Here is a 22,588-nt window from a genome sequence, read left to right as displayed (position 1 = left end):
TCACATTTTATTTTTTACATTTGTGATTCAAATGGTTTTTAATTCTAAAGTCACAACTATTGTTTCATAAGCTGTTAACACTAATGTGTTCCATCATAAAAACATTTAACAACTAATAATTATTCAGTTAATTTTCACTAATTAATCAGAAGTCGTGGTCCATGTTGTCTCTAGCCGACACATCCCAGTCCACAGCACACCGGCTGGCAGCAGGCGGCCATCTTGTTGGAGCCAACCTCGACGTCCATCAGGTCCTCCAGGCTGTCGTCTGGTTCGTCCACCTCACTGAGAGCTTCAGACCACGCCGGCTGGGTCGCCTCCACGGACCAGAACGCAACCGGAACCTGCAGAACGTCAACAAGTTCTAATGAAGCTGAACTATTCACCAGGATCAAAACAATCCACCAGGAACAAACCACTCAACCAGGAACAAAACAATCCACCAGGAACAAAACACTCAAACAGGATCAAAACAATCCACCAGGAACAAAACACTCCACCAGGAACAAAACACTCCACCAGGAACAAACCACTCCACCAGGAACAAAACACTCAACCAGGAACAAAACAATCCACCAGGAACAAAACACTCCACCAGGAACAAAACACTCCACCAGGAACAAACCACTCCACCAGGAACAAAACACTCAAACAGGAACAAAACAATCCACCAGGAACAAAACACTCCACCAGGAACAAACCACTCCACCAGGAACAAAACACTCCACCAGGAACAAAACACTCAAACAGGAACAAAACACTCAAACAGGAACAAAACACTCCACCAGGAACAAAACACTCCACCAGGATCAAAACAATCCACCAGCAACAAAACACTCAAACAGGATCAAAACAATCCACCAGGAACAAAACACTCCACCAGGAACAAACCACTCCACCAGGAACAAAACACTCCACCAGGAACAAAACACTCAAACAGGAACAAAACACTCCACCAGGAACAAACCACTCCACCAGGAACAAACCACTCCACCAGGAACAAAACGCTCCACCAGGAACAAAACACTCCACCAGGAACAAAACACTCCACCAGGAACAAAACGCTCAACCAGGAACAAAACACTCAAACAGGAACAAAAAAATCCACCAGGAACAAAACACTCCACCAGGAACACAACACTCCACCAGGAACACAACACTCCACCAGGAACACAACACTCCACCAGGAACAAAACACTCCACCAGGAACACAACACTCCACCAGGAACAGTCATGGCCATCAGTTCAAATAGGACGTATTCCCTCTCACCCTAAGTTGCATCTCACTCAGCATAGCCTCCAACCCAGCTATGTGATTGGTCAGATCAGGACTTGGCTCCTCCTCCAGGGTGAGCCATGGTACCTGGACTGAAGCCACCCGAGCTGTCACGCCCACTACTCCATCAATGCATCCTGAGAGGACAGAGACAGACGGTCAGACGCATCAGACTGGATTCCAATGACTTTGTATTTTTAGGCTCATGAGCAGCTGTCCAGAGAAGTTCTTGTTGTCCTCAGGGAGGACGGAGAAGTTCCTGTCGTCCTCAGGGAGGACGGAGAAGTTCCTGTCGTCTAGAGGGAGGACGGAGAAGTTCCTGTCGTCCTCAGGGAGGACAGAGAAGTTCCTGTCGTCCTCAGGGAGGACGACAGGAACTTCTCTGCTAGAACAGTTAGATGTAACTAAAACATCAAGATACAGGTTATCATCAACAGACTCTTAATCCTGATCAGTGTCTTCTGTCTCAACCATGTTGGTCTCCACTGTCTCCACCAGCTGACCTGTGTTGACCAATGAGCGTCGGTCATAACGTTGTGTCAGAGGGAACCGTCCAATCAGATCGCGGGCCTTACGGACATCAGACAAGAAGGTCTCCAACCCTGACAGGAAGAGAACCCACAGGCGCTCAGACACCTGCCTGTCCTCCACACCTGAGGAGGCGGGGTCACAATCTGACAAAAGGCGCAGCAGGCGACGGTACAGACCTGTAGAAAGATGTTAGAGACAGACAGGTTAGAGACAGACAGGTGAGACAGACAGGTGAGACAGGTTAGAGACAGACAGGTGAGATAGACAGGTGTGACAGGTTAGAGACAGACAGGTGAGACAGACAGGTGAGATAGGTTAGAGACAGACAGGTGAGACAGACAGGTGAGATAGACAGGTGAGATAGGTTAGAGACAGACAGGTTAGAGACAGACAGGTGAGATAGACAGGTGAGATAGACAGGTTAGAGACAGACAGGTGAGACAGACAGGTTAGAGACATACAGGTGAGATAGACAGGTTAGAGACAGACAGGTGAGACAGACAGGTTAGATAGACAGGTGTGACAGGTTAGAGACAGACAGGTGAGACAGACAGGTGAGATAGACAGGTGTGACAGGTTAGAGACAGACAGGTGAGACAGACAGGTGAGATAGACAGGTGTGACAGGTTAGAGACAGACAGGTGAGACAGACAGGTGAGATAGACAGGTTAGAGACATACAGGTGAGATAGACAGGTTAGATAGACAGGCAGGTGAGACAGACATGTTAGATAGACAGGTGTGACAGGTTAGACAGACAGGTGAGACAGACAGGTGAGATAGACAGTTTAGAGACATACAGGTGAGATAGACAGGTTAGAGACAGGCAGGTGAGACAGACAGGTGAGATAGACAAGTTAGAGACATACAGGTGAGATAGACAGGTTAGAGACAGACAGTTGAGACAGACAGGTCAGAGACAGGCAGGTGAGACAGGTTAGAGACAGACAGGTGACACAGACAGGTGAGACAGACAGGTGAGATAGACAGGTAAGACAGGTTAGAGACAGGTTAGAGACAGACAGGTGAGACAGACAGGTTAGAGACATACAGGTGAGATAGACAGGTTAGAGACAGACAGGTGACACAGACAGGTGAGATAGACAGGTGTGACAGGTGAGACAGACAGGTGAGACAGACAGGTGAGATAGACAGGTAAGACAGGTTAGAGACAGACAGGTGAGACAGACAGGTGAGACAGGTTAGAGACAGACAGGTTAGAGACAGACAGGTGAGACAGACAGGTTAGAGACAGACAGGTGAGATAGGTTAGAGACAGACAGGTGAGACAGACAGGTGAGATAGGTTAGAGACAGACAGGTGAGACAGACAGGTGAGATAGACAGGTAAGACAGGTTAGAGACAGGTTAGAGACATACAGGTGTGACAGACAGGTGAGACAGGTTAGAGACAGACAGGTGAGACAGGTTAGAGACAGACAGGTGAGACAGACAGGTGAGAGACAGACAGGTTAGAGACAGACAGGTGAGACAGACAGGTGAGACAGGTTAGAGACAGACAGGTGAGACAGGTTAGAGACAGACAGGTGAGACAGACAGGTTAGAGACAGGTGAGATAGGTTAGAGACAGACAGGTTAGAGACAGACAGGTGAGATAGGTTAGAGACAGACAGGTTAGAGACAGACAGGTGAGACAGACAGGTGAGACAGGTTAGAGACAGACAGGTGAGACAGGTTAGAGACAGACAGGTGAGACAGACAGGTTAGAGACAGACAGGTGAGACAGACAGGTTAGAGACAGACAGGTTAGAGACAGACAGGTGAGACAGACAGGTGAGACAGGTTAGAGACAGACAGGTGAGACAGGTTAGAGACAGACAGGTGAGACAGACAGGTTAGAGACAGACAGGTGAGACAGACAGGTGAGACGGACAGGTTACCGCTACAGATGCGGTGAGCCAGGGCTCTGGTCTCGTCCATCTCGTCTCTCAGGAAGCTGCCGTCAGCAGAGCTGCCAAGTGAAGACGCCAGCTGCTGGAAACAGGAAGTGACCCGACTGAGAGCGTCCTGAGCACGCTCGCACTCACCCAGCTGTCGCCGCCGCGCCGCCAACTCATCCACGGAACGACGCCACCGACTCATGCTGTCATCACTCACCTGAAGGTAGGAGGAGCCTGTGGAGGTCAGCTGACTGCAGAGATAGTTCCGTTTATTTATGTAGCGTCAATAACAAACCTAATTGTTTTAAGACGCTTTACAGAACCTGAACCTGAACCAGAACCTGAGCCTGAACCTGAACCTGAACCTGAACCTGAGCCTGAACCAGAACCAGAACCAGAACCAGAACCTGAGCCCGAGCCTGAACCAGCTCACACTGAAACCCACCTGGTCGAGGCCCAGTAGAGACACATAGATTGAGACTCAGGGCATCATTCAAGGTCAACATGTTTCCTCTTTAGTGTTTCTAGCTGCTTCTCCATCTCTATGATTTTCTAATTGATTGTTTTAGATCATTACCTCGATCACGATCGACCGGTAAATCGAATCATTGTTGGAATCTGACAGATAGGATTCAAACCTTTAATCAAGTCTCTGTAGTAAAATATTCTGATCAATAGAGTCAAATGCAGCACCAAGATCTAACAGAACAAGTATAGAGACAAGTCCACTGTCTGAAGCCATGAGGAGATCATTGGTAACTTTAACCAGAGCTGGTTCTGTTCTATGATGAACTCACTGGAACATTGTTCATCAAATACTCATAATGTATTCAATGTGCAATAGAAATGAAGATTTCCAGAAATATTTTCTCAGGTTCTGTAAACATGCAGAACAAAGCTGCTGATTCTGAAGGAACCAAGATGGAAAAGTGAAAAAGTGCAAGGAACTGATCTACCTTCAAGCAGTTTGAGAAGAGAACATCCTGGAGAGAACGTCCTGGAGAGAACGTCCTGGAGAGAACTCCGGTAGAAAACCTGATGTTCTTTCAGCGTCACTGAGACTGTTTGACGTTTTTAAATGAAGCTGGTGAAGAAGAAGTAAAGCATCTCACCTGCAGCCGATCACGACCGTGCAGTGTCAGGTGTCCTCCTCTTGGGACATGTCAGTGTTTTAATTAACGGTGTAGAACAGCTGAGTCCTGGATACTCTCTGCTCCCAGGAGCCTCTGCTTTACCCTGGGCACAGATTCACCTGTAGACCAGGTAGACTCCAGGTATTTATAGTCGGGACTTTTCCGTTGTCATCTTCAGACTCAGTCACAAACAGCTTCACGTAGGTTCATGTCCTCACAGACCTCGAAACATAAATGATGACATGGTGTCCTCTTCTTGTTTCCTCAGCGTTAATGTCGTCCACTGGTTTCATTTGAAAGTGGAGCATCACGTAGCTACAGTAGCTGAAGCATTTATTAATTAAAAACATACAACCTTTTATTACGCTGACACACTGATGCTGCTCGTCTATGTCCCCTCAGTCCAACAGACCACATCCAGAGACTGGTTTACAGCATATGACTGGAGCACCACAGGGGACCTAACCTGTCCTATCCACCCTGTACACCTGAGTCATGTCACCTACAGAAGTTCTCAGATGACACTGCAATAGGTGTATCAGGGATGGACAGGAGCAGGAGGACAAGAATCTGGTGAAGAACTTGGTCTCATGGTGAGAGAGAACCATCTTCTGATCAATCCAGCTAGAACCAAGGAGATGGTAGTGGATCTCTGGAGGCCCAGGCTCCACCTGCAGCCTGTAACCATCAACAGGGAGTGTGTAGAGGTGGTTCAGACCTAGAAGTACCTGGGTCTACATCTGGATCACAGACTGGACTGGTGGGCTAACGTAGACTCAGTCTACAACAAAGGTCAGAGCCATCTCTGTTTCCTCAGGAGGCTAAGGTGGTTTAATATCTGCAGGAAGCTGCTGGACATGTTCTACCAGACTATCGTTGACAGTGTCCTCTTCTACGCTGTGGTGTCCTGGGGAGACAGCACTAAGAAGGAGGACACCTCACTGATGGACAAGCTGATCCAGAAGGAGGACTCTGTGGTAGAGACAGAGCTGGAGTCCCTGACATCAGTGGTAGCTGGAAGGACCTTGAACAAACTCTGGTCCATCATGAACAGTGTCCACCGCCCTCTACAGGACACCATAGTCAGACAGAGAAGCTGGTTCAGTGACAGGCTGCTGTCTCTGTCCTGCTCCATGGACAGGTTGAGGAGGTCGTTGTCCCTCAGGACATAAGACGTACGACACCAGAGGAACTAACTGGATTGTGGTCACTGATGATAGTACCGTATATTTATTACACAGCATTAGTTTGTTTTAGTTTCAGTTTATTTTATGACTGAAACTAATCAGGCTTTACCCACAATACAGGGAGGAGTCCTCTTCATCATCATCATCATCATCATCATCATCATCACAGTATTCATTAATCAAACATAAAATTAAATGATGGCACTGAACAGTCCAACATGTCAACTGCAGCTCTGACCAGTGTAAGCTTAGCTAAGACTGAAACCATTAGCCTAGCTTAGCACAAAGACTGAAACCATTAGCCTAGCTTAGCTAAGACTGAAACCATTAGCCTAGCTTAGCTAAGACTGAAACCATTAGCCTAGCTTAACACAAAGACTGAAACCATTAGCCTAGCTTAGCTAAGACTGAAACCATTAGCCTAGCTTAGCAGGTATTAATCTCCACGAACAGACGTGTTTTGGCACCTGAATATTAGCGGTGTGTGAGCTGACCTATAATATAGTTGCATGCAAGTAAAACTCAGTCATAGCTAGTTTAAATGATCCCTGAACTCCAGCTACGTGCTCGCCAGACTGTCTGCACTGTTCAGGTTCAGTCCCCATTTTAGACGTTCTCAGCAGGCTAACAGTTACCCTCCAGTTTCATTCTTTATGCTAAGCTAGCTTAGTTCACAGTACTCGGTGGTCAAAGTGACAATGTTGACGTACAGAGTTACACATTCACATATTACACAGTTACATGTGTTTGTACAGCGTGTTAAAGGCAGAGTCAGCCGTTCTGCTCAATACAATGTTTTTCTCTTTGTTTACAGCCTGATTCTGTAAATGCGAAAAAAAAAACAACAACAAAGAAGCTCAGACGACCAATGGGAAGCATTCTGGAGGAAGTTTGAGAGAAATGCTAACACACTGAAAGCTAACATTAGTTTAACTGAACAACACGTGATGCTGCTGCTGTGTTAGCTGTAGCAGCAGTGTTAGCTGTAGATGTAGCATTAGCTGTAGCAGCAGTGTTAGCTATAGATGTAGCATTAGCTATAGATGTAGCATTAGCTGTAGCAGCAGTGTTAGCTATAGATGTAGCATTAGCTGTAGATGCAGTGTTAGCTATAGATGTAGCATTAGCTGTAGCAGCAGTGTTAGCTATAGATGTAGCATTAGCTGTAGATGCAGTGTTAGCTGTAGATATAGCATTAGCTGTAGATGCAGAGTTAGCTGTAGATGTAGCGTTAGCTGTACATGTAGCATTAGTTGTAGATGCAGTGTTAGCTGTAGATGTAGCATTAGCTGTAGCTACAGTGTTAGCTGTAGACGCTGTATTAGCTGTAGCTGCAGTGTTAGCTGTAGCTACAGTGTTAGCTGTAGATGTAGCATTAGCTGTAGCAGCAGTGTTAGCTGTAGATGCAGTGTTAGCTGTAGATGTAGCATTAGCTGTAGCAGCAGTGTAAGCTGTAGCAGCAGTGTTAGCTGTAGATGTAGCATTAGCTGTAGCAGCAGTGTTAGCTGTAGATGCACTGTTAGCTGTAGATGTAGCATTAGCTGTAGACGCTGTATTAGCTGTAGATGCAGTGTTAGCTGTAGCTGCAGTGTTAGCTGTATGATGCAGTGTTAGCTGTAGATGTAGCATTAGCTGTAGATGCAGTGTTAGCTGTAGATGTAGCATTAGCTGTAGATGCAGTGTTAGCTGTAGATGTAGCATTAGCTGTAGCAGCAGTGTTAGCTGTAGATGTAGCATTAGCTGTAGATGCTGTGTTAGCTGTAGCTGCAGTGTTAGATGTAGATGCAGTGTTAGCTGTAGATGCAGTGTTAGCTGTAGATGCAGTGTAAGCTGTAGATGTAGCATTAGCTGTAGATGCAGTGTTAGCTGTAGCTGCAGTGTTAGCTGTAGATGCAGTGTAAGCTGTAGATGTAGCATTAGCTGTAGATGCTGTGTTAGCTGTAGCTGCAGTGTTAGATGTAGATGCAGTGTTAGATGTAGATGCAGTGTTAGCTGTAGATGTAGCATTAGCTGTAGCTGCAGTGTAAGCTGTAGATGTAGCATTAGCTGTAGATGCTGTGTTAGCTGTAGCTGCAGTGTTAGCTGTAGCAGCAGTGTTAGCTGTAGATGCAGTGTTAGCTGTAGCTGTAGCATTAGCTGTAGATGCTGTGTTAGCTGTAGCTGCAGTGTTAGATGTAGATGAAGTGTTAGCTGTAGATGCAGTGTTAGCTGTAGATGTAGCATTAGCTGTAGCTGCAGTGTAAGCTGTAGATGTAGCATTAGCTGTAGATGCTGTGTTAGCTGTAGCTGCAGTGTTAGCTGTAGTAGCAGTGTTAGCTGTAGATGCAGTGTTAGCTGTAGATGTAGCATTAGCTGTAGATGCTGTAGATGTAGCATTAGCTGTGGCAGCAGTGTTAGCTGTAGATGTAGCATTAGCTGTAGATGCTGTGTTAGCTGTAGATGTAGCATTAGCTGTAGATGCTGTGTTAGCTGTAGATGTAGCATTAGCTGTGGCAGCAGTGTTAGCTGTAGATGCAGTGTTAGCTGTAGATGTAGCATTAGCTGTAGCTGCAGTGTTAGCTGTAGATGTAGCATCAGCTGTAGCTGCAGTGTTAGCTGTAGCTGCAGTGTTAGCTGTGGCTAACTTGTAACCTAGCTAACGTGCATTACATTATTGCTGTTGACTCTCTTTCATTAGTGTCGTTGCCATGGTGATGGCGGTTCCATAACAGCAGACTCCACCTTTAATTACATGTAAACAGTTTCTCTCTAACATGGATGATCTGATATTTACAGTCCTCACAGCGTGTCCTCTGATTGGCTGACATCTGTGATGATGTCATCACCTAGTCCTAATCTGATTGGTTGTTTCATAAAAGGGGTTTGCTGGTATTAAGAGGGGGTGAGCATCATTGCTATGGCCACGCTCTGTGTCCTGTGGCATCGTGGTGATGGCAGCGTAGCGTCGTCATGGCAGCGTGTGGGTGCGTGCGGCGAGCGCCTCCATCAGCTCGTGGCAGAGACACTGACAGAAACCGTAGAGGACGAGCAGCAGCAGTGTGGACGGGACCAGACTAACCAGAACCACGCCCAGCCACAGCTGACCAATCATGAGCAGGTAGATCCCCAGAGGCAGCGAGCTGAAGTACACCTGGACACAGACACGGGAAGTCAGACACACCTGGACACAGACACAGGAAGTCCGACACACCTGGACACAGACACAGGAAGTCAGACACACACCTGGACACAGACACAGGAAGTCAGACACACACCTGGACACAGACACAGGAAGTCAGACACACACCTGGACACAGACACAGGAAGTCAGACACACCTGGACACAGACACAGGAAGTCAGACACACACCTGGACACAGACACAGGAAGTCAAACACACACCTGGACACAGACACAGGAAGTCAGTACACACACCTGGACACAGACACACCTGGACACAGACACAGGACGTCAGACACACACCTGGACACAGACACACCTGGACACAGACACAGGACGTCAAACACACACCTGGACACAGACACAGGAAGTCAGTACACACACCTGGACACAGACACAGGAAGTCCGACACACCTGGACACAGACACAGGAAGTCAGACACACACCTGGACACAGACACAGGAAGTCAGACACACCTGGACACAGACACAGGAAGTCAGACACACACCTGGACACAGACACAGGAAGTCAGACACACACCTGGACACAGACACAGGAAGTCAGACACACCTGGACACAGACACAGGAAGTCAGACACACACCTGGACACAGACACAGGAAGTCAAACACACACCTGGACACAGACACAGGAAGTCAGTACACACACCTGGACACAGACACACCTGGACACAGACACAGGACGTCAGACACACACCTGGACACAGACACACCTGGACACAGACACAGGACGTCAGACACACACCTGGACACAGACACAGGAAGTCAAACACACACCTGGACACAGACACAGGAAGTCAAACACACACCTGGACACAGACACAGGAAGTCAGTACACACACCTGGACACAGACACACACCTGGACACAGACACAGGAAGTCAGACACACCTGGACACAGACACAGGAAGTCAGACACACACCTGGACACAGACACAGGAAGTCAGACACACACCTGGACACAGACACAGGAAGTCAGACACACCTGGACACAGACACAGGAAGTCAGACACACACCTGGACACAGACACAGGAAGTCAGACACACCTGGACACAGACACAGGAAGTCAGACACACCTGGACACAGACACAGGAAGTCAGTACACACACCTGGACACAGACACAGGAAGTCAGACACACACCTGGACACAGACACAGGAAGTCAGACACACCTGGACACAGACACAGGAAGTCAGACACACACCTGGACACAGACACAGGAAGTCAAACACACACCTGGACACAGACACAGGAAGTCAGTACACACACCTGGACACAGACACACCTGGACACAGACACAGGACGTCAGACACACACCTGGACACAGACACACCTGGACACAGACACAGGACGTCAGACACACCTGGACACAGACACAGGAAGTCAGACACACACCTGGACACAGACACAGGAAGTCAGACACAGACACAGGAAGTCAGACACACACCTGGACACAGACACAGGAAGTCAGACACACACCTGGACACAGACACACACCTGGACACAGACACAGGAAGTCAGACACACTTGGACACAGACACAGGAAGTCAGTACACACACCTGGACACAGACACACACCTGGACACAGACACAGGAAGTCAGACACACCTGGACACAGACACAGGAAGTCAGACACACACCTGGACACAGACACAGGAAGTCAGACACACACCTGGACACAGACACACACCTGGACACAGACACAGGAAGTCAGACACACACCTGGACACAGACACAGGAAGTCAGTACACACACCTAGACACAGACACACACCTGGACACAGACACAGGAAGTCAGACACACCTGGACACAGACACAGGAAGTCAGACACACACCTGGACACAGACACAGGAAGTCAGACACAGACACAGGAAGTCAGACACAGGAAGTCAGACACAGACACAGGAAGTCAGACACACACCTGGACACAGACACACCTGGACACAGACACAGGACGTCAGACACACACCTGGACACAGACACACCTGGACACAGACACAGGACGTCAGACACACACCTGGACACAGACACACCTGGACACAGACACAGGACGTCAGACACACACCTGGACACAGACACACCTGGACACAGACACCTGTTTAAGTTACACTGAGGATCTTCACTAATCGTTGTCATGAACCCTGTCAGACATCTTGTTCCTGGACACAGACACACACCTGGACACAGACACAGGAAGTCAGTACACACACCTGGACACAGACACAGGAAGTCAGTACACACACCTGGACACAGACACAGGAAGTCAGACACACACCTGGACACAGACACAGGAAGTCAGACACAGACACAGGACGTCAGACACACACCTGGACACAGACACAGGAAGTCAGACACACACCTGGACACAGACACAGGAAGTCAGACACATCTGGACACAGACACAGGAAGTCAGACACACCTGGACACAGACACAGGAAGTCAGACACACACCTGGACACAGACACAGGAAGTCAGACACACCTGGACACAGACACAGGAAGTCAGACACACACCTGGACACACACCTGGACACAGACACAGGAAGTCAGACACACACCTGGACACAGACACAGGAAGTCAGACACACACCTGGACACAGACACAGGAAGTTAGACACCCCTGGACACAGACACAGGAAGTCAGACACACCTGGACACACACCTGGACACAGACACAGGAAGTCAGACACACACCTGGACACACACCTGGACACAGACACAGGAAGTCAGACACACACCTGGACACAGACACAGGAAGTCAGACACACCTGGACACAGACACAGGAAGTCAGACCTGGACACAGACACAGGAAGTCAGACACACCTGGACACAGACACAGGAAGTCAGACACACCTGGACACACACCTGGACACAGACACAGGAAGTCAGACACACACCTGGACACAGACACAGGAAGTCAGACACACACCTGGACACACACCTGGACACAGACACAGGAAGTCAGACACACACCTGGACACAGACACAGGAAGTCAGACACACACCTGGACACAGACACCTGGACACAGACACACCTGGACACAGACACCTGTTTAAGTTACACTGAGGATCTTCACTAATCGTTGTCATGAACCCTGTCAGACATCTTGTTCCTGGACACAGACACACACCTGGACACAGACACAGGACGTCAGACACACACCTGGACACAGACACACCTGGACACAGACACCTGTTTAAGTTACACTGAGGATCCTCACTAATCGTTGTCATGAACCCTGTCAGACATCTTGTTCCTGGACACAGACACACACCTGGACACAGACACAGGAAGTCAGACACACACCTGGACACAGACACCTGGACACAGACACACCTGGACACAGACACCTGTTTAAGTTACACTGAGGATCCTCACTAATCGTTGTCATGAACCCTGTCAGACATCTTGTTCCTGGACACAGACTGCATGGATTCATGGGTACTGACCAGACACAGGGCCCCCAGCAGGCAGCGGGGGAAGCTGCGGGTCGTCCAGGCGCGACACTTGTGACCCGGCAGGTTGCAGGGCAGTGAGTCCAGGCTGGGGGGGCGGTAGAGACCCACCACATTGAGCATGCTCAGTGAGTCTGAGGAAGGAGACGCCTCCGGGAGTTCCATGATGGTGATGACCAGACAGTCTGAGGAACGCTGGGACACGTCCAAGCTTCCTCCTGCACCTACAGACAGACGAGGACAGAACCTTGATGACCTGACACTGACACACCAAGACGAGCCTGAGTAGAACCTGAGTAGAACCCCAGGAGAACTTGAGAAGAACCTAATTAGAATAAGAACAGAATTAGAACAACCTGGGTAGAAACAGAGTAGAACCAACAAACCTTCATCAGTCAGACTGGACGGACTCAGAACCACCTCCCCTCCTCCTCCTGCTCCTCGTCGGGCTCGGTCCTGACAGGACAGAACTGCCAGGATGTGTCGGTCGTCCTCCATCAGCCACACCTGAACACAAACACACCTGTCTCACCTCCTCGTTAATTAACCTGTCTCACCTTGTTAATGACCCTGTCTCACCTCCTCGTTAATTAACCTGTCTCACCTCCTCGTTAATGACCCTGTCTCACCTCCTCGTTAATTAACCTGTCTCACCTTGTTAATGACCCTGTCTCACCTCCTCATTAATGACCCTGTCTCACCTGTTAATGACCCTGTCTCACCTGTGAATTAACCTGTCTCACCTCCTCGTTAATGACCCTGTCTCACCTTGTTAATTAACCTGTCTCACCTCCTCGTTAATGACCCTGTCTCACCTTGTTAATTAACCTGTCTCACCTCCTCGTTAATGACCCTGTCTCACCTGTTAATGACCCTGTCTCACCTGTGAATTAACCTGTCTCACCTCGTTAATGAACCTGTCTCACCTTGTTAATTAACCTGTCTCACCTCGTTAATGACCCTGTCTCACCTCCTCGTTAATGACCCTGTCTCACCTCCTCGTTAATGACCCTGTCTCACCCCCTCGTTAATGACCCTGTCTCACCTTATTAATGACCCTGTCTCACCTCCTCGTTAATTAACCTGTCTCACCTCGTTATTGACCCTGTCTCACCCCCTAGTTAGTGACCCTGTCTCACCCCCTAGTTAGTGACCCTGTCTCACCCCCTCATTAATGACCCTGTCTCACCTCGTTAATTAACCTGTCTCACCTCCTCGTTAATTAACCTGTCTCACCTCGTTAATTAACCTGTCTCACCCCCTCGTTAGTGACCCTGTCTCACCTCATTAATTAACCTGTCTCACCCCCTCGTTAATGAGCCTGTCTCACATCCTCGTTAATGACCCTGTCTCACCTCGTTAATGACCCTGTCTCACCCCCTAGTTAGTGACCTTGTCTCACCCCCTCATTAATGACCCTGTCTCACCTCGTTAATTAACCTGTCTCACCTCCTCGTTAATTAACCTGTCTCACCTCCTCGTTAATTAACCTGTCTCACCTCGTTAATTAACCTGTCTCACCCCCTCGTTAGTGACCCTGTCTCACCTCGTTAATTAACCTGTCTCACCTCCTCGTTAATTAACCTGTCTCACCTCCTCGTTAATTAACCTGTCTCACCTCGTTAATTAACCTGTCTCACCCCCTCGTTAGTGACCCTGTCTCACCTCATTAATTAACCTGTCTCACCCCCTCGTTAATGACCCTGTCTCACATCCTCGTTAATGACCCTGTCTCACCTCGTTAATGACCCTGTCTCACCCCCTCGTTAATGACCCTGTCTCACCTCCTTGTTAAAAACCCTGTCTCACCCCCTCGTTAATGACACTGTCTCACCTCCTCGTCAGGGACATAGGTCTCATGGCGACAGAAGGGACAGCTGATGACGGAGGGTGAAGACTCTCCTGAAACAAAGACACAGTGGGTGAGTCATGTGATCAGCGTCCCACTGGACATAATGAGAGGGGACTAGAGACGTGACGCGTCCCCGGGGCATGTCCCTGTGTGGTGGTTTACCTGTCAGGTGGACTCACCCATGTGGACCATCTTGTTGAGACACTTGGCACAGACCCGGTGCAGGCAGCCCAGCAGTTTGGGTTTGCGGCTGCGGGTGTCGTAGCGGTTGTAGCAGATTTTACACTCGAGTTCCTCCAGAGTATAAACCAGAGACTGAGCCCAGGTCTGCACCTGAACGCACCACAACAAGGACATCACTCACAGTCTGGAACACCTGGACACACACAGGTGACCCTGCTGCAAGGGATAATGGCAAATCTCACCTTGGCCTCTGTCTCCTGGCCTGGCTCCGCCTCCCTCAGATTGCTCATTCTATTGGCTGTAGTATGTACTGGGCGGGGCTTAATGGAGGCTGTCGGTGACTGCACAAACAAAGATTTAAAGTCCTCTGATTGGTCAACAGGTACAGACACACCTGAGTTCAGATCAGCTGATTAGTAGAGTGACCATCAAATACTTCCTGTTTATATCTAATCAATATCAGCACCAGGTACAGTAGACCAGGACCAGGATCAGAACCAGAACCAGGACCAGGACCAGGACCAGGACCAGAACCAGGACCAGGACCAGGACCAGTGGAGGGTCCCAATGAGATCCTGGATCACAAGTGTTTATAATAAAGTATCTATCTATCTATAGATTATCTATCTATCTATCTATCTATCTATAGATTATCTATCTATCTATCTATCTATAGATTATAGATTATAGATTATCTATCTATCTATCTATCTATCTATACATAATCTATCTATCTATCTATCTATCTATCTAGATAATCTATAGATAGATAGATAGATAGATAGATAATCTATAGATTATCTATCTCTCTATAGATTATCTATCTCTCTATAGATTATCTATCTATCTCTCTATAGATTATCTATCTATCTATCTATCTATAATTTATCTATCCATCTATAGATTATCTATCTATCTATCTATCTATCTATAATCTATAGATAGATAGATAATCTATAGATTATCTATCTATCTAATCTATAGATAATCTATCTATCTATAGATTATAGATAGATAGATAGATTATGTATAGATAGATATAGATAATCTATAATCTATATCTATCTGACCTACACGTGAAGGGTACATGCTAATAAACTGAATATATTAATATTAATAAACTAATCGTGTCAATAAACTGATCCTCTGGACTGATGAAGTAGCTACTTCCTGTTTACCTCAGACCAGGAGCAGTGTTGCTGTCATGATAGTTGCTTCAGTTGTTGCTGGTTGAGGCAACATGTCGGCTGTTAAACATCATCAGTTGTTGCTATGGATGTAGAAGTAACATGGCGGGAAACAGACGTCAACAGTTGCTAGTTGCTGTGCCCTTCAGGTTAAGGCAACGATGCAGAGTCCTGGTTGCCCTGGTTGCCCTGGTTGCCCTGGTTGCCGTGGTTGCTGTGGTTGCCGTGTTGTCACTGCGGTAGTTACCCGCCATCAGCCTCATTAACAGTCCGTCGACGTCGCGCGCCTCCTCAGACAGACGCCGCGGGAGAACAACGCGCTAACGGCGCCTGAGTTCGTGACTCGGTCCGGTCGTCGCTCCGTTAGTCTCCGGTCGTCGCTCCGTTAGTCTCAAGTCGATCCGTTAGTCTCCGGTCGCTGGTCGCGGATGTTCCCGGTGAGTCACCATCTCTCCTCCGTCTCACCGCAGCGCGCAGCCGGCGGCGGGAGCTCCGTTGCCATGACAACCGGCCCGCAGCGGGATGGTGGGGGATGTGAAGTGATCGATGGTACTGGGATTATTTAAAGTTTCATTCTGCTGCGTTCACGTGCTTCAGTATAAAAACGTAAAAATCTGTTTCTATCTTTGAAAACGTCATTGATCTGATTCTGACCATATTTATTTATATTTATATTTATATTCTTATTTATTTATATTTATTTATATTTATTTATATTTATTTATATTTATTTATTCATATTTATATTTATATTTATTTATTTATATATATATATATATATTTATATTTATATTTATTTATATTTATATTTATTTATATTTATATTTATATTTATATTTTTATTTATTTATATTTATTTATTTATATTTATTTATATTTATATTTATATTTATTTATATTTATTTATATTTATTTATATTTATTTATATTTATATTTATTTATATTTACATTTATATCTATTTATATTTATATTTATTTATATTTATATTATATTTATATTTATATTTATATTTATATTATATTTATATTTATATTTATATTATATTTATATTTATATTTATATTTATATTTATTTATATTTATATTTATATTTATATTTATATCTATTTATATTTATATTTATATTTATATTTATATTTATTTATATTTATTTATATTTATATTTATATTTATATTTATATTTATTTATATTTATATTATATTTATATTTATATTTATATTTATATTTATATTTATATCTATTTATATTTATATTTATATTTATATTTATATTTATTTATATTTATATTTATATTATATTTATATTTATATTTATTTATTTCACTTCCTCTCCCATCAGCCTCAGCGTCTGTGCGGCTGCTGCTGCTGCTGCTGCTGCTGATGATGGTGATGATGATGATGATGATGACGATGATGAAGGGGACTCTGTCAGGTCTATGATGGAGTTCATCTCCAGTGATACCAACCCTGTCTCCTCTGAATCAGCTCCAGCAGACTGACCAACTGTGAAACCTTCTAAACCACAGGTGTCAAACTGATCCGTGGGGGGGGGTCCCGCTGTGGCTGCAGGTTTTCATTCCAACCATGCAGCAGCACACCTGACTTGGCTCAATCAATCAACTGAACTGCCTTCACGCAGTCATGTCAGGTGTCCTCTTGCTTGATTGGAACAAAAACTTACCAGCCACACCCACTGCATGGGTGCTGCATGGTTGCAATGAAAACCTGCAGCCACAGCGGCCCTTTCACGGATCAGTTTGACACCCCTGATCTAAACTCTATCATTTGTCCTTGAATGTATTAATGTAGATAAGACAACAAGGTTTTATTTGTCACATGCACAGTGCTACGGCCTGGCTCCAGAGGTGCAACATAAAGTGGAGACAAATGCCAGAGTTAGAAAAATAAACATTTATTTAATTAAAAAAACAAAAAGACGACAAAGACGTGAAACACGGTGAGCCTCTGGAGCTGGAGTCATCTTTAGTCGGTCTGCTCAGCTGTGGCTGGTTAAGGTGATTAAACACAAGCTGAACACACTTACACAGCCGGTGGAGGAGCAGAGCGATGTGATAACAGTTATACAGAGTGATAGCACATAACACACAAGGTTAACAATATAAGTGTAAATGTAAACTGAGAAAAATGAAATATAGACGTTAAACTCAAAGTGTGAACTTAGAGGGAGTAGTTTATATATATATACAGACATTTACAGTGTTGAAAGCAGCTGTGTGAGTAAAGTGTTACAGGTATTTATATCTGATTAAGGCTCAGAGCTGAGCAGACGCATGACATGTGGACAGAAACTCTTCTTCAGCCTCTCAGGCTTTGTCCTCAGACATCGGAGGACAAAGCCTGAGGACAGTAGAGAGACATCTTTTACTTTCTGTTGTTCTTTGTTAAATTTATAATTAATTGTCTTTTTATTGTGCTGAGACTGAACCTCAAGGCTTATTTCTCTTTCACAAACCAAAGGCTGGAATAACAATAAAAACGTTGACGCCTTGATTTATATTTATATTTATATTTATATTTATATTTACATCACTCCTCACTGTTAAAGTCGTTTAGACTGACTCCATTATTATTATTATTATTATTGATAATAATTAATTCATTATTATTAATCAGTCTTAATAATGATTACATTAGTTTAGTCCTTATTGTTGACTCTTTGTTCTCATAGGAACTCTTTTGAGCTTTCCTAGTTCCGGGTAGGAAGTCTTCCGCTGCAGCACACGGGTCCTGACGTCACTTCCTGTACTCTTTGATAAAGACGACCCGGCGGGATTTCCGCGGGTTAATATTTTTGGTTTGTTCGGTGAATCCGTGGAGAATCGGAGCCATCAGAACCGCAAACATGGTGAGTGTTAACCGGGCAGCGGCTCCGCGGTCTGGCCGCTGCAGGGAGCTCCGTATTTCTCCGGTTTACGGTTTGATTTGAACAATGGCGGCAGTTTGAATGAACGTCTGGTGGACGTCGGTGTTGAGCTGCAGAGCGGCGGCTAATGGATTACAGATCAGACCAGTAATCGGTTTATCTAATTCATCAACTGCTCCGCTTGTTTCTCTAACGACCGACGGTTTACCGGGCCGGGGTTGGCCGTTTGGTTACCGGATAGCTAGCAGGGCAGTTCACAGGTTAGCTCCCGGTAAGCTAACGGCTAGTAGGGCAGTTCACAGGTTAGCTCCCGGTAAGCTAACGGCTAGCAGGGCAGTTCACAGGTTAGCTCCCGGTAAGCTAACTGCTTGCAGGGCAGTTCACAGGTTAGCTCCCGGTAAGCTAACTGCTTGCAGGGCAGTTCACAGGTTAGCTCCCGGTAAGCTAACTGCTTGCAGGGCAGTTCACAGGTTAGCTCCCGGTAAGCTAACGGCTAGCCGGGCAGTTCACAGGTTAGCTGCCGGTAAGCTAACGGCTAGCCGGGCAGTTCACAGGTTAGCTCCCGGTAAGCTAACGGCTAGCAGGGCAGTTCACAGGTTAGCTCCCGGTAAGCTAACGGCTAGCAGGGCAGTTCACAGGTTAGCTCCCGGTAAGCTAACGGCTAGCAGGGCAGTTCACAGGTTAGCTCCCGGTAAGCTAACGGCTAGCAGGGCAGTTCACAGGTTAGCTCCCGGTAAGCTAACGGCTAGCAGGGCAGTTCACAGGTTAGCTCCCGGTAAGCTAACGGCTAGCAGGGCAGTTCACAGGTTAGCTGCCGGTAAGCTAACGGCTAGCCGGGCAGTTCACAGGTTAGCTGCCGGTAAGCTAACGGCTAGTAGGGCAGTTCACAGGTTAGCTCCCGGTAAGCTAACGGCTAGCAGGGCAGTTCACAGGTTAGCTCCCGGTAAGCTAACGGCTAGCAGGGCAGTTCACAGGTTAGCTCCCGGTAAGCTAACGGCTAGCAGGGCAGTTCACAGGTTAGCTCCCGGTAAGCTAACGGCTAGCAGGGCAGTTCACAGGTTAGCTCCCGGACACTGTGCGTCTCTGAGATGATCAATAAAGTTATTGGATCAATGTTTATCTCATCAGCTGATCTGTGACGTCATCACGTGGAGACGTGTTTTATAGATTAGGACCTAGAATCAATCAAGTCTGTCCAGTGAGAGGATGACTGGCTCTGATTGGTTGATCCAGGACGTCCCAGACACAGGTCAGACTCTGATGATGATGATGATGATGATGATGATGATGATGATGGTTTGTCCAGACGGTGGGTAAGAGCAGCAAGATGCTGCAGCACATCGACTTCAGGATGAGGTGCATCCTTCAGGACGGACGGATCTTCATCGGAACCTTCAAGGCCTTCGACAAACACATGAACCTGATCCTCTGTGACTGTGATGAGTTCAGGAAGATCAAGTAAGTTTCAGCTTCCTGGTTGTTGGTTGGTTGTTTGTTGTGACTCTGACGTCTCAACATCTCCGTCAGGCCAAAGAACTCGAAGCAGCCGGAGCGGGAGGAGAAGAGGGTTCTGGGCCTGGTTCTGCTGAGGGGGGAGAACCTGGTGTCCATGACGGTGGAGGGCCCGCCCCCTAAAGATGTAAGGCCATCAAGAGACCAATCAGCTGACGGTCTGGGCTCGGTCAGCTGGCTTTAACGGACTGTTTCCTGTTTCAGACGGGGATCGCCAGGGTCCCCTTGGCGGGTGTGGCCGGAGGTCCCGGCGTGGGCCGCGCGGCAGGTCGTGGCGTTCCTGCAGGAGCTCCAATGCCTCAGGCCCCGGCAGGACTAGCGGGGCCGGTCAGAGGGGTGGGCGGCCCGTCACAACAGGTAATCATGGTACCTGTATGGGGGGGGTAGAGGGGAGGCGTGTTGGTTCTGACGAGTCCTGTGTGTCCAGGTGATGACCCCCCAGGGAAGAGGGACCGTTGCTGCAGCAGCAGCGGGGGCCAGCATTGCCGGGGCCCCAACACAGTACCCTCCTGGACGAGGGGCCCCGCCGCCGATGGGAAGAGGAGCCCCCCCTCCAGGTAAGTGATGTCACACCTTGTCGATGGACTTCCTGGACTTCTTCATGGCACTCACCTGGCTCCTCCCCCTGCAGGTATGATGGGCCCGCCCCCTGGCATGCGTCCCCCGATGGGCCCCCCGATGGGGATGCCTCCGGGTCGAGGAGCTCCGATGGGGATGCCCCCCCCAGGGATGAGGCCACCTCCTCCTGGCATGCGAGGTAAGCCGTTACCATGGATACGACCAATCAGACCACAGCATTGAAGACTCCTTTCATGTGTACTGATCATGTGACCTCTCTTGTTTCAGGACCGCCCCCTCCTGGGATGAGACCGCCCCCACGGCCCTGAACAAGCTCCGCCCCCTCCTCCACATGTTGTACAGATTGTTTACCTTCTGAGTTGTTTTTTAATAAAGTTTTCTCAGTTTGATTCACTTGGGCTGGTTGTTTTGTTTCCATGGTAACCAGATCATTAAAGGTCTGCAGCCAATGAGGTCACATGACTGGTATTAGGCAGGAAGTGGGTTTAGCAAACATTAAGCAGAAATAGCAGCTGGGACAAGCTCCGGGACCTCCTGGACCCCCAGGACCCAGCACCCCCTGGACCCCCTGGACCCTGGACCCAGAACCTCCTGGACCCCCTGGACCCAGCACCCCCTGGACCCCCTGGACCCAGCACCCCCTGGACCCAGAACCTCCTGGACCCCCTGGACCCTGGACCCAGCACCCCCTGGACCCCCTGGACCCAGCACCCCCTGGACCCCCTGGACCCAGTACCCTCTGGACCCTGGACCCCCTGAACCCCCTGAACCCAGCACCCCCTGGACCCAGTACCCCCTAATAATAATAATAAATTTTATTTAGAAAAGCGCCTTTCAAGGTACACTGTACAAATTAGGTATAGGCAAGGAAGGACATAACATAAGGTGGACATGGATACAAGGATACACGGTACAAAGAATGGCAAGACGCAGAGGAACAAGGAACATAAAACACCCTCAGAGACACAATAGTACCCTGAGCACAAAGTGAAGACCAGCTGTAGAGAAAAAAAAAACAAAAAACCCTGGACCCAGCACCACCTGGACCCCCAGCACCCCCTGGACCCTGGACCCAGCACCACCTGGACCCAGCACCCCCTGGACCCCTTGGACCCAGCACCCCCTGGACCCCTTGGACCCAGCACCACCTGGACCCCCAGCACCCCCTGGACCCAGCACCACCTGGACCCTGTGCCCCCTGGACCCTGGACCCAGCACCCCCTGGACCCAGTACCCCCTGGACCCCCAGCACCCCCTGGACCCTGGACCCCCTGGACCCGTCACAGGACAAACTGTAACATGAATGAATGAATGTAGAACAAGTAGCAGCCTGTCACTGGTGAGCTTCAGATTATGTTGTCATGTGGAGGTGGAAGGATGTTGTTCATGATGAACTGGGTTCTCTTCACTTCAGACCAGACCCAGGTAAAGGTCTGGACCAGGTCTGGACCAGGTCTGGACCTGTGTCCCTGGTTCTGGTTTTGTTGACTCCCTAGTCCTCCTGCCCATCCATGACTCATGAGCGGTGATCAGAAACACTTTTACATGAGTATGAATATGAACGACATACAGAGGAGTCAGTGAACGCACCACTGATCAAAACGATCGATCTGGATCCATTAGATCCGTTGTCACAGCAACAAGTCTTTCTGGATCAGATCGTTTCCACGTGACGACACAAAACCGGAAATGTGAGGCACGGTCCGTCACGTGACCTGCCTCCGTCACGTGAC

The 22,588-nt window shown here is 47.8% G+C and overlaps 3 protein-coding genes across 3 annotated transcripts; 1 reads left to right on the top strand and 2 right to left on the bottom strand.

Moving 5' to 3' along the window:
- Nucleotides 1–161: 161 nt before the first annotated feature.
- Nucleotides 162–6,687, bottom strand: LOC311487099 (regulator of G-protein signaling 9-binding protein). Its single transcript, XM_084543216.1, has 4 exons — nucleotides 3,707–6,687; nucleotides 1,780–1,983; nucleotides 1,271–1,413; nucleotides 162–344 (listed from the first exon to the last, which is right to left on the bottom strand). The coding sequence occupies exons 1-4, from the start codon at nucleotides 3,906–3,908 to the stop codon at nucleotides 171–173; spliced, it is 723 nt and encodes a 240-aa protein (XP_084399342.1). The 5' UTR covers nucleotides 3,909–6,687; the 3' UTR covers nucleotides 162–170.
- A 1,962-nt stretch (nucleotides 6,688–8,649) lies between these two features.
- Nucleotides 8,650–14,982, bottom strand: LOC311487497 (E3 ubiquitin-protein ligase RNF182; the record flags this gene model as incomplete). The annotated part of the gene is made up of 6 exons (XM_084543794.1): nucleotides 8,650–9,156; nucleotides 12,652–12,881; nucleotides 13,044–13,164; nucleotides 14,492–14,559; nucleotides 14,689–14,842; nucleotides 14,935–14,982. The coding sequence occupies 6 exons, from the start codon at nucleotides 14,980–14,982 to the stop codon at nucleotides 8,974–8,976; spliced, it is 804 nt and encodes a 267-aa protein (XP_084399920.1). The 3' UTR covers nucleotides 8,650–8,973.
- A 3,605-nt stretch (nucleotides 14,983–18,587) lies between these two features.
- Nucleotides 18,588–21,248, top strand: snrpb (small nuclear ribonucleoprotein polypeptides B and B1). Its single transcript, XM_084542149.1, has 7 exons — nucleotides 18,588–18,746; nucleotides 20,071–20,222; nucleotides 20,292–20,403; nucleotides 20,481–20,633; nucleotides 20,704–20,833; nucleotides 20,908–21,033; nucleotides 21,123–21,248. The coding sequence occupies exons 1-7, from the start codon at nucleotides 18,744–18,746 to the stop codon at nucleotides 21,161–21,163; spliced, it is 717 nt and encodes a 238-aa protein (XP_084398275.1). The 5' UTR covers nucleotides 18,588–18,743; the 3' UTR covers nucleotides 21,164–21,248.
- Nucleotides 21,249–22,588: the final 1,340 nt, after the last annotated feature.

This window comes from Chelon labrosus (genome assembly GCF_963514085.1).
Source record: "Chelon labrosus genome assembly, chromosome: 4".
Taxonomy (NCBI): Eukaryota; Metazoa; Chordata; class Actinopteri; order Mugiliformes; family Mugilidae; genus Chelon; species Chelon labrosus.
The sequence above is the reverse complement of the archived record's forward strand: the minus strand, read 5'-3'. Positions and strand labels throughout refer to the sequence as shown.